At 36.3% G+C, this 13,489-nt stretch overlaps 1 protein-coding gene across 5 annotated transcripts in view; it reads left to right on the plus strand.

The window, feature by feature from the left end:
* The window catches only part of LOC149783716 (enteropeptidase-like), a 220,011-nt gene that overhangs the window by 63,366 nt on the left and 143,156 nt on the right, over positions 1-13,489 (plus strand). For all 5 annotated transcript variants that reach the window (XR_016413660.1, XM_089931972.1, XM_089931969.1 and 2 more), the window contains exons 14-17: positions 708-748; positions 3,540-3,711; positions 4,658-4,953; positions 7,797-7,942. Coding sequence is in view for 4 of the 5 variants with exons in the window: in XM_089931972.1 (XP_089788098.1) it covers positions 708-748; positions 3,540-3,711; positions 4,658-4,953; positions 7,797-7,942 (655 nt within the window). In the remaining variant the exon portion in view is untranslated. The remainder of the gene's footprint in view (positions 1-707; positions 749-3,539; positions 3,712-4,657; positions 4,954-7,796; positions 7,943-13,489) is intronic.

Here is a 13,489-nt window from a genome sequence, read left to right on the forward strand (position 1 = left end):
TTGTTACCTTTGTCTGACTGTCTTTGTTTTTTCATGCATTTGTTAGCTTTCATTTTCAGCCAGTTTGTATATAGATGTGAACATACTTTTGTGGATCTGTCTTGATGAGTACTAAGTTGGCACAGTAATGCAAAGTAGATCATTATCAATTGTCTTTCATGCCCTGGTGAGTTAAATTAGGTTTTAGGTCTTTGAAAGTAGTTTTAAGACTTTGGGCAATGACATTTTGCGCCTGTAATAGTGAGTAAAACACCATTCTAGCACAAGCAGGTCGTTACTAGCTTGGAGTAATGCAGGACTGTGTGTTTCTTGATAAATAATACACTATTCTACTGAAAGTAGATCACTGATGGCTGCATAGGAGTAATGTAAATTCGTGTGTATCTTGGTAAGTATCGCATTGGCGGCTGCAGTGGAGTAATACCGCTGTATATATATCTTGGGAGTAAAGCTCTATTCCGCCTAACTTAAGACATTGTTGGCTGCAGAGGATTAATGGGGCTTTTGTGGGTCTTGATAAGTAAACTACTGTCCTACCAAAATATATCATTGTTGGCTGCAACGAAATACTGCAACTGTGAGAGTGTTTCGGTGAGTAAAATCTCTATCCTACTTAATGTTGGTCAATGTGTCCGGGCATGTTTGCTATTTTGCTACTGAATTAGTTACAATTTCGTGTTTCAATTTTGAAGATTGTTTCATTTCAGTGAACCTTGTGATTCAGTATTGCTTCAATGTGCATCGGTTGGTAAGTAGAATTATATATTCTGTAAATTCTGCACAGAATTTACAACCAAAACCGACTTATGGGAGTACTGAAGCACTAAATTAATCCTACTTTTATTATAGTTTCATATTTTTGTCCTTTGAGCAAACAATTGTTCTATATTTAGAATTTAATTACTATTTTATTTCCAAAGCCTTTATAATTGTGCTTTATTCTTAGTTTCTTTTGAAATTACACTGCACCATCTGGAGCCAGTTCCTTACAAAACCAAAAGACCTTATGGGTTCTATGATCATTGCTTGTTGCCTATCCATCCCTTAACATAAGTCTGTTTTTGACTACTCCTCCTAAACTACCTAAAGTATGGCCATGTAATGTTACACACACACACACACACACACACACACACACACACACACACACTTGGTCCTAATTTTAAAAAAGTTGTTGATCTGATGTACATTATGACCAACTACTCCTCTTGAATGCTAAGTTATATCAACATGGAGTTTTCAATGGAAGACCTTTTTTGATGTTAGGTTGGTCCTAGCTAAAACTATTGCCAATCATACACATATATGGCCATCACAGTGGAAATCTTTAAAATCTATTGTTGACAACTTCTGCTGAAGGTCTGATCAACATAGGTTATTTTTTTACTAAAATTCATAGGATGTTTTGTTGGTCCTTTATGAAATTGGTCCGATCTGAAACCTAATGTGGTCGCTAAGTCAACCTTCTTAAAAATATTGTTATCGCTATTCTTCCTGAACTGAAATCATATGAAGATGGTGTCCGACCAGAAAACTTCTTATTGTGTCCATTTGATCTTAAATTCAGATTGTGCTAATCTGACATCCAATATGACCGAAAAACAACTAGAACTAAGATTTTGTTCTTACTCTCTCTCCCCCAAGATGAAAGTCATATCGACATTGTGTATCTGCCAGTAGAGATGGTAAGGTTTTTAGTTGCTCCTAAATGACAATTGTGCCATTCTGATATTAAATGTAGCTACCTTGGCCGCCATCTAGACAATCTTGTCATTGCTAGTCATCAGAAGTGAAAATTAATATTCTTATAGGGCTCTCACAAGGAGATGTGTTATGGTATTTATTAGTACTCAGTTGAAATGGTCATAGTTTGACTTTTATTATGTCAAACATGGCATCAATCTTAAGCTGTTGTTATTGATACTTTCCGAAAGTGGAAAGTCGAATCGACATAATTTTTATCTGAATACCATGAATGGTGTCTATTAGGGCCTTAATGAAAATTATACAAATCTAACATACAATATCTCCACATCGGACAACTGTTTTAATCCTATTATCCAGAACGTATGGTTATATCGACATAGGGTTTCGAAAAAAATACTCTCTGTCATAGCATGTTGGTACTAAATGTAATCTTATAATAACTATAATTGTCACAATTGCCAGCTTGAAACTAATCTATTTATTCAGCTCCTCTTGAATGGATGGTCATTCTGGGACAGGAGAAATGATTTTGTCTTGAATTCCTAGCATTCTTTTTGGACAGCAGAGCATCAGTCTCTTCTTGTTTTACTTTTGATTGGCACCATATACAAATTATAGCACTGATAAAACATTAACACATGCATCTCAATGACAAGATTTTCTGTGTCTAATCTCCATTTCTATATCATGTAGTTAACCTCTATGTTGAAATTTGCTTTGTAAACCTTATCCTCTGCTATTGACTGTATCACTTGCCCATAGCGGCAAGACAGTTTCATCCATTGTACAATTAGATATATTTTTACTGACAATTTTTGTACTGTCAAATCTGTTTTAAGTTGTAATTTCAGGTTATTAGAAAAAATCATTTAGATGCGTAATATTTGTTAATTTCTTTTAATATTATGTTGATAAATTTCCTAATGTCACTGTTTAAAACAGGTGACCTTTAAGGCAGATTTGTCTGTACACAGATTACTATAGCTGCTTTCAATAATTTTGTGACTTGCCTCCTCAACTTTACTCTTGGCATTTTTGTCGCCATGGTGTTGTATCTTGCTATTGCAATCATTGTATTGTACATATCTGCACCATTCTGTGATGCAATTAACGGCCTTTCTGTTTCTCTATTTACTTTGTGTTATTATTAGTAGTATCAATGGTATTATTATATACATAATAATTTGGGATGAACACTGGTTGATTGCAAATATACAAGAAGTGACCTACCCATCCTGACCAAATATTTACTTTTCCAAATATGTCATATAAACATAATGCTAGTTAAAATCCGTTTAGTATCCTTGTATAAAACATGAGCCAGAGAAAGCAGAAAATGTATGCAGTGTAATGTACCTGACATGAGATATCAGCAACTTGTGCATGAAGAATTAATTTTCTCATGTGATGATAATTGTATTGTTCCTAGTACTTAACATATAAACAAACATAACGACATCAGTTTGTTCTGCTGCAGTGATGCAACACCATTTATTAAGAAACATGTGAGTCTCTTATTGTATCTGTCATCATAGGCACTAGGCATTACTATTAGTTCCGATAGTATTGCACATTTGGCAATAACAATTACCCCTATTTTTGTGCCCCATCACTTCATGTACAATAGTAGGAACCCACGCAAACACAACACGTAAAACTTGTATATGGATTTCATAAAATTGTCTTGCAAATTTCCTTGGCGGACGGTGACAGCTGTTGTACAAGGCATGGACATTAATTTTGTAATATTTTTTCCACGTCAGACAGTTTGCTACTTGATTTTTATTACTAATCAATATAACTTTCAATTTATCTTTCACTTGATTGATTAGAATGTGGCACAACAATGTTTGATGATAGCAGAGTGCCAAAAATATTTTTCGGTCGAGATGCAGTGCTTGGACAGCTGCCTTGGCAGATAGCACTCTATGGAGGTGGACGGTTTATTTGCAGTGGTTCCATTATACATCCTAACTGGGTCATCACAGCTGCTCACTGCACAATGTAAGTTTGCATAAATTGCCCGCATTTCATGCATGTGAAGGGTCAGACACTTTTCACTTTATGGACTGCAGCAACATTAATGGTGTAATTTATTGACATGTCTGCTAATCTGCTTTAATAGAGTTTATGAAATTCAATTCATGTATCTTCAATTTAAGTTGTTATCTGCCTTGTGTTTGCACCCTGATAGTCAAATAATTAATGCATTGCTCGCAAATATGCTTTATAAGTAATATCCTGAAGAAAAATTGTTTTCAATACATTTTTCAACATTTCATGACTTTTTACTTTCTTTATAAAGTACTTATGCTGTTGCTACAATGTTTCAAGGATTCCCTCTGTTATTCAGCTGAATATGACATGCATTTTATTCTACAATTACATATATATCTATACTGTAAAATTGTTATCTATTCCAATAAAAGTTGGAATGAGAATAGTTTTGCACTCATATGAAATAATTATGATTATGATTATAAAAGTGTAATATCATACACTGAATGATACAAAAGAAACAAATAGATTAAATCTGCTTAAATAATTACACCTTATACTGATAAAGGATTCATTATGCTTTGAGGCATCAAGCTTCTATTCTGACAGAATATGACTCCATTTGCCTAACATCAACATTTGTATTCTTGGTATTAAATTCGTGTTGGCAGTGCTATTTAGCAAATCAAATGGTTCCTCATTATGTTTAAATTTCCAATACTATCACGTGCACCCCATTATAATCATTTTCTAATATGCTTGAACAAATGCAGAAATATGTATACAAGAAATATGTGACTAGCTATTCAACTGTATATTCCCTATTCTATTCGTCCTCCCGACCGATAAAGAGACAAAATGTTTGATAATGCTAAGGTGGATTTTCTATTGGAACGAAGCTCGGTTTGCAATTGACCCTAAACATATTTGTATTCTCCTTCATTTTTGTCAGAACTGTGCGTTCCTATTCAGTGATAGTTGGGGCTGTAGTCGTTGGAAGAAACACTTCAGGAAGCTATCAAGAACAGTTGTACAACTCATCACGGACATACAACAATCCATTCTACAACAGCCGTGCTGACAATGACATCAGCCTGCTCTACTTTGGTCAACCTATTCTCTTCAGCAAGTATGTGAGACCTATATGCGTTGCATCCAGCAGGACTGTTGAAGAAATGTTTAAAGCAGGCTATAATACAGAATGTTATGTCAGTGGATGGGGATACTATCAAAATTTAATCAATTTAGGTAATACCGTTTGATAATATGGATATATTACTTTGAACTGTTTGAAGTTCAACATTTGATTTATGCGATAATAATTACACAACGTTTTACAACTTATGTGATAAGCTGATAAAGGCTCAATCATCATGGTGGTGATGAATATCTGAGAACCAGGAGGAAACCACCAACCTTACGTTGGCAATAACCTTTTCAGGCAACAGAAAGCTAATTATATTTGACCTAAAATTAAAGCTAATGACATACATATGATTTCTTCATGTTTGTAAGAAATAACACAAGTTAGGAAATACCTGGTAAAAACTTACTGCCTGCAAGATATGTTTTGCATAAAAAGTTGTTTGTAAAATATGTTTTCAAACTTCTAAATAACTTGAAAGAAAACCACTCTGGTCAGCACCCATTGTAACAGCTATACATAAATCATTTCATTACTTGTTTCGCCGCATGCATGACATACAGGTAAAATTTGATTGATTGGATAGAGGACACGTGGATTCGACTTTGGCCTTCCTGGGCTAGCAAGAGTGTTCATACCATGTTCATTTCATGTTAGGTTGTTATTTACATGCACATCAATTATTATTATCATGTGTAAAACTAGAGGTGAGATTTCCTTGTGATAAAGATCCAGTGTTGTTATGGAAATGAACATTGAGAACCTTATCATGTGTGACAACATGCAACGTTTTATCCTTGTTAGAAAAGCCAGTGTTGTTAAAGATGTGCACACTTTTAACTTTCTTATGTGTTACGGCCAGCAAGTATGCATCCTTGGCAGAAAAATCTTGTAGTTATTGAAATGAACTCTAGGAACCTTATCATATGTAACAACCTGTAATGATGTATTCTTGCAATAAAAATAAACTGTTATTAAAAGGCATACTGAGAAATTTATCATGTGTGACAACCAGCAGTGAGATATCTTTATATGAAAAATAATGTGTTGCATTAGATAATCTTGATGATGTTCATGCAATGAAATTGAAGGTTTAAATACAAATTGTTTTTGTATATTAAGTATTTTGTAGAACATCTTACTCAGTGAGAGATGTGGTGGAAATGATCATTCTTAGACAGTAACATGGATGTAGATGAGACCTTTTTCAATACTTGTTTAATCTGTTTATTCCATGTTAAGATGTTATCAGCATGCACATAGATAAAAAAAAATAACAACTTGCAGTAATGTATCCTTGCCTGAGAATTGATTTACGAAAGATAATCTTGATCATATCTTAGCATCTACAATCAGAATAAATTTAGCCTCTGATATATTACGAGTTATTCCATTGTTTACAACAAGGGTCCACACAATGATTGGTGATCGTACATTTGATTAGCAAAGCACATTTCCACATTGGAGACTATATTCCTTATCAGATTTTGATTTAATTTGAAGTTGTCCTTACATCAACAGTATCTCAGAAAATATCTGTAACAAAGTCATTCATATTAATGGTATGATCTTGCATCTGAATGAAAGCTTGACAACAACCTTACATACCTATCATTATATTTTGTGCAAAATTGTTAGTAAACAATCTTAAATAGTTTTGAATCACCAGAGTGTTGGATGAACTTTGATAATGAACTGGAGCAGTACATATTTTATAGGCATAGCTAAATCTTGTTTTCTCCTCATTAGAGGAGCTAACAGAGGGTAAATTGTAGACTCGTGTCTTTGCTTTGTATATACCAGTTTGGAGATGCCTTAAAGTAACGAGCATCACCTAGTCAGGATTGATTTTGTGTGCCATTAACCCAGATAAATACATACATATATGGGCAAAATTTGAATGATCTTGTATATTCATGATATTTTGAATGAGTTAGATTTAAGCAATCAATGCCATCATTTAAATATATTATCCACTCTCCCCCAATTCCCATCCTGAAACTAGTTTTCTGTAATAATTTTACTGGTTAAAGCACTTCTAAGTAAGTTGTAGCTATCTCCATTCTGATGCGCTTGTCGCTACTTGATCTAGTTACATCTGCTTATATATCTATCATGTTTCATAATGTTAAATGATCTGGGCATTAAGTACAAGACTAAGCAGTCATGTGTTACGGTAAAGGATATAATGATAAAATCTTATGTTTCACTTTCCCCAATAAATATCCAAAACAAACATTTAGATATTTTAAGATTCATATTAATGTATGAATAGTTCATGTTCAGTTTGATTTGACTTTCATTAAAAAAAAGTCTTATTTTGTCATCATCCTTCATTTTTGTTGTCAACTTATACTAAGCAAATAAATGAGATCCATATATGTAATTGTATTTACATATGGTTTGCAAGTTTTCCGGGCACTGAATAACAAGAGAGTGGTATACTATCTGTTTTTGCCAGGGATGAGCATACATCAAATTAAAATAAAGTTCCATGGGTATACAAACCACAACAGGTGTGAAGATCAAAAGTTCATGGTCAATATGGTCATTTTCGTATATTTTGTTAAATCATGGAAAATATTATTGATGGATAAGCATTAGGCTTTTAACGCGATTAAGAGGTGTACATAGTGCATTACTGGGAACATTTGGCATGCAAGGTCAAGGTCATAAGGTAAATTCTTGCTTATTGTTTTTAGGTCGATTGCTAACAACAATATACTATATCTTCCGCATACATGTATTGTTATCAACTTTGCTGCATACTAACTGATCATCCAAGTAGTTAATTTTTTAGTGGTTAACCTCCTGTTTAGTATTGCGTCACTAGGTCTTCAACGGCATCATCAGACATAAACTAGTGAATGTACATACTTTCCTTCCTTTTAATTTCTTTCTTTTGCTTTGTGCTTGTTAAACCTTTTAAAAATATTCTTTGTGACAGACCCATGGCTTGGCAAACTCCAGCTGATCCGCGTTATCTTGTACAACAAAGAGGAATGTAACCAGATATACGGCAAGTACGGGTTAAATCCTCAGGATATCGCTGTTTGCGTGGATAATCAGAACTTTGGGTCTCCGACTTGTTCGGTAAGTTTAACGAAGTTTGCACCATACCATATAGTCTCATTTACCAATTTCCCATTATTTCACCACATGCTATCATATTTAGCATATTTCTTTAGCAGAATTAAATGTAACAATTGTGTGAGAAGAAAAAAGGCTTTGTTTATCTTTTAAGAACAGTAGACAATAGTAGCAAATTTGATCTATTTTGGCATACTTCCTCTCTATCCGCCATATCACTTAAAGTTCTCTAGATCTAAAACTAATTTACGATACAAACAGATCTGCCATCGTATAATGCACTGAGAAATCTGAATATGTGCTGCCTGAGTTAAATTCTAAAAATGACAAGCACTGAAAATTATGATCAGCAAATAAACAGTTTGAGTTTCCGTCGAGACTTTGCACATTTACATCACTAGCTTTCCACGAGTAACTAGCTGAGTTTTACCACTTGGTTCATTATAACCGTGGCGTATGCTTTGAGCATTTTAGACTACAGTTCAGTTTTGAGCACCAGAATGAACTTAAACTCCTCCTCATCTATCATCTACCATCGCTTCTGTCACACATAATACATTGTTATGAAATTGGCATTGGTTAAGACGTGGGTTCCATTGTGGTTTTGGGGTTTCATGGTGGGCAACGGATAATAAAATTCATGCAACTGAAATGTGGGCGGCAATGGAGATTGACAGGATTCCAATGCATATTGGTTCCCAGATACACGGTCGTAAATGTGTAAACAATCGCCTTAGCAATATGGTGAAGATGGCATTGAATAAATTTTAGTTTGCATTTGATCATTTAATCTTCAAAACGCCTACCCCCATGGTCGCCAAGATTTTCAGTTACCTTGCCTTCTATTTGCAGGTCTAGAGATTGCTTGGTGTACGTTTGTTTTGGGCTGACAACTATAACGCCATGTAACCTTTCTTTCTTGAAGCATACTCTGTATTTTCTCCTACTGAGACTGGTAATAAGTGGCATTACATTTTATGAAGGAATTGCTATCGCCGTATTCATTTGTTGCTAATTACCGCATCAGTATTATAGTAACAATCACACACGCGACCTTCTTGGGTAAATGTGTGACTAGTGTGTTGACAGCGAAAGCGCAATAATCCCTACGTGACTAAAAGTCGGAATAGGGTGCTCTGGGTATCCTACTTTGACACATCATTTCATTCCAATTGCAGTTGGTGCGAATCAAGTCATTATTTTGTCGCAGATACTCATGAACCATTTCTTTTTGTTGTCAATGTCTAGCACTTTGTTTGCGAGCTGCTATCGTTGATATCAGTATAGGCAGGTGGCACCTTAGATTCGCCTTCCTTGTCTAATTGTTCCCGCACAGCGTTATTTTAAGCAACTAGAAATCTAATTAAGAAAGAGAAAGATAGAGTGGTTAAAAATCACGTCGTCAGTGCATTAGTTTTTAGACCATCCCACCTAATAGTGCCTCAGGTTGCGTATATATACGTAAAGCTAATTGTGAGGCTGTTTGTTGTGGCATTAGCCGGACCATCAGTATTGTCATTATGTAGCATGATGACATGGTTTACACAGATGGAATGCTATGCCAACGTTTTGTCACCGCTACTCCAGTGGAAGTTAATGAAGTAAAATCAGGTTCTAGAGAAAGCAATCGATATCTGTGCTGAATGTAAAACCAAGAACGTTTGGAAGGTCTCCCGTTTAATCCTAGCGACACAAACCGGACTCATTGAATACCGTATTCGCAAACGGAAGTGGTTATGTGGGCATTTAAGCACACTTTTAATATGGTACCATAGCCTGCGTTAGCGGTGCTAACAGAGAAAATATTGCGGCCATGAATTTCAGTCACTGGAGCTAATTGGGACAGTGAAACAGTACCGACAGCAATGCTGCCGCCAATTAAGTTATTACCATGTATACTAGTAGCGTGATTATCACCAAGAAGGCACTGGTGCTTAAGTACATGGATGATAGGCAGCCCAGCATATCAATTGGACCTTGCATTTCATCAACTTTGTATGACACGTCACCAGTACGAATTATTTTAGCAGTGTATTTGTTTCGCATCAAGAACACTCCCAGCCCAGTTGCGTTTGTCTGATCTAGGAGACATCAATACATGATTTGTTGATAAATAGATGTGGATTAGGTTTTACATGTATGCTTCCTGGCACAGAAAAATAAATGTTACTGGCCTCCACCTTTACGTCTACTCGGTTGGAAGATAAATGTTATATAAAAAGTTTGTTGAACCCAAAGAAGCGGACTAGCTACAATTCAAGGTGTAAGTCGGTCTTGTCAACATGCCATGTAACGCCGAGCCACCGTAGTACCACATTAAGGCCCTCAACAATTCCATACTGACAATATGCATTGCTTTCTAGCATGTGTCCACCGTAAAAAAAATTCCAAATGGTAATAATGTCATAATGATCTCAATAGAGGATGGTTTCTAGTACAGCAAATCTATTTTTAAATGTATCCTTGTCTGTACAAACGGTCCCGAGTGATATGCGTGTACAACAACCAGTTAATATCGTTTGTTTTTCTTTTGAGCTACCAACGCAGTAAGGTGATTAGTCAGTTCAATACACATTGTTTACTCCAGCTCCGCTACGATGATATTACCATGAGTACTTAACTTTAATAGCCAAGCAGAATATATCATCAGCATTTTCTTTAACTATATCAATGCAGAGAGAGAGAGAGAGAGAGAGAGAGAGAGTGCATACCCGCTAACTCTTGCTCAGCCTTGACATGTACGTGCGGGTTACGCCTCATCTAGGAACGAAAGTTTCAAACCCCACATCGAGACCGATTAGGTTTACAAGCACTTGATTTCAGGAAATGCAAACTATGAAATGAGGTTCAGCTAAAATCACGTTAGTTTTATGATATGGTGAGCAGCCACTGGTTGCAGTTTCGGCGGCTGCGATTACCTGTTGCCTGTTGAAAATTCAAGGTTACGGATGTTTTCGAACGAATCTTTAACTACGTTCTTGTTTACTACCAGTTGAAAACGATTATCTATCAGATGAAGTGCCCCATTCCTGGTGATACACTGAACGAAGCTTTTGGAAGCGGAAGTGCCATGCAATAATACTGTAATATACATTACTCGTGAATGGAGGGTGGAGAGGACAACTGGCGATAACGAACATGATAAAAAACAGCATGTCGATGATGAATATGAGTAACATCCCCGACTTGTGGGAGCAGGCAATTTTGCAACATGGCCCAACGACATATGAAAGGATTACACACCCATGTGCCATATCCGACTGTATTTGCAACCGACCATTAAAACTTTAGGGCGCCTGCAGAAGGAACAAAAATAATACGTCGTGTATTTGGTAAATGACGAAGATGGGTCTACTCAAAATGAGTTTGTATACTTCATGCTGGCTAATCTGCACGTCTTGACCCAATATGGAGTAGTGCGATCCAAACGATAGAATCCTGAATTATGTTTCTGGCAATCCTTTGTTTGCAGTTCCAGGCGCTTACCTCAAGCATCAGACGAGGTATAGCATTCGATGGCTAAAATCATTTTCTTGCAATAGTAAATGCAAAAACATTGTGGTATTGACCACGTCATAATGACGAGAGCTAATTATAAGGATGTAATAAAAAGCGTGTTTTGAGGCATATTTTTCATGATTCCATCTGACATAGATCTTGGGTATAAAAATCATTCAGGAGGCTAACGACGACATGGTTGAAACCAACATTAATGTAATCAAGACTAGGATACTAGAATACGTGTCTGAGCAAAGCTCAGCGTGGCAATGCCAGAAAACAGAACGCAAAGGGGAGTGTTAGCGTTAGTAGCGAAGCCCTCACCATGCCAAATATGTACTAACCGATGAATCTGATGGTACTGTTCGTCGGCCGCACCCTAGTGAGAATTTTATCTGATTAGTTTCTCTGGCGAGCATTTAGCGTCCTTTACGCTTATTAGGGCGGACAACGGCTTATAATAAAACCGCAAATATTGACCATTCCACTATTCATCCGGCTGGACAGTTGTTGGCATTACCATCAGTCCTTAGCAAGATCATACTCCAGATCATTATGTCTTCTGCAATAGCAGATAATCATCCACTTTGATTTAATTCATGATCACAAAAACTCCATATCCTCCATATCTGGTGGCTGAGCTTCCGTTTTCGCTGCGACCAGAACCGAATACCCTTCGCCATTGTTATTTGATTTCTCTAATTCGAAGTTTATATTGTTTAACAGTATCGGGTGGTAACATATTTTTGCTTGCTATTCAACAACTTGCCTTTGCGATAATTCACTGGAACTGATTCTGGAAGGCTTAGCGAAAAAAAACATAAAAAGTAGCAGAAGACCCACAATAATTTCAGCTGAAGGACATAACATTTGAGTGATCAGGGTATGCTGATGTCATAGGCTGTTTCTATTTGTTAACGCTGATGACACCAACAAGAAAAAGTTAGCAAGCAGGAATTTCCATCAGCACTACCATGGTGGTGGGGCACTTTGTTCGAACTTGTGATCAGGTATTACAATGAGCGCGCACTCGAAGGCACATGTGTTGACAACGATAACTGCATAAAAGACGTACCATGATTTCGCCACTGCCCGGATGATAACATCATTACTGATAATAAAATCGTATTACGAGTGTTCAAGTGTCCCTTTCTCTGCTCGATATAAAACTGTCTGAGTACCATTTGCCGCCGTTACTCTTATTTTTTGAAGTCTCACTAATTGCTGCTCATGCACTGTTAATTTGTGCTGTTTTCAGAAATATTCAGTGGATCATTGGATCAGTTTGTACCTAACCCCGGCATGATTCCAATTTTCGGTGCAAGTATTGTAATCGATACAAAACAGATCCAGCTGCAATTGGTATCATGGTTTTCGTTGGCAAGGCTGATGATGATGCTGACCTGGAAATGTCAAGCGAGTCAGAGGTGCTATAATTACTAAAGAATACTCGAATGAGTGAATTTGCAATGTTTTGAACGGTGATAATTTGCCACAAAGCATTAGTACTCTGATTAGTGACATTGCCTGTTGAAACTTCCAGATAAAGACGTTAATGCAATTATGCCGTTTAAGTTGTTTGCTGCAGTATTTCAAAAGCTGAAGAAAATTCCGTATTAATGCGTGATGTTTAAAGCAGTGGCTCAGATCTGTGATAATGCCAAAGGTATTAATTAGACAAACCGAGTCTATGTAAATAGATGCAAAAATAAATTTGCAAACATGTCAGATCTACAATAGTCACGAGGCAAATGAATGTGATCAAATGAGAAACGGGTAAAGCACACTCAACTTACACCGTAAACCGTCAGGTTCAATGAGGAACATACTCCATGCATTTCTATGTGTGTTGATCCTTTTTGTTGTTGATGGTCTCCATTGTTTGATACAACCAAAACAAGAAAGTGATCATCTAGATAAGAATAAGACCTATAATCATATTGACAATCATACTGCCTGTGGTTACAACGAATCAATCGACTGGTGAGACACAGTATGTTAAGTCGTTAACTGCTACAGCAAATGCATTTGGAACTGCTTGTGATATGACTC

This window comes from Sinohyriopsis cumingii, chromosome 14 (assembly GCF_028554795.1).
Source record: "Sinohyriopsis cumingii isolate HCF-2022 chromosome 14, ASM2855479v2, whole genome shotgun sequence".
NCBI lineage: Eukaryota > Metazoa > Mollusca > Bivalvia > Unionida > Unionidae > Sinohyriopsis > Sinohyriopsis cumingii.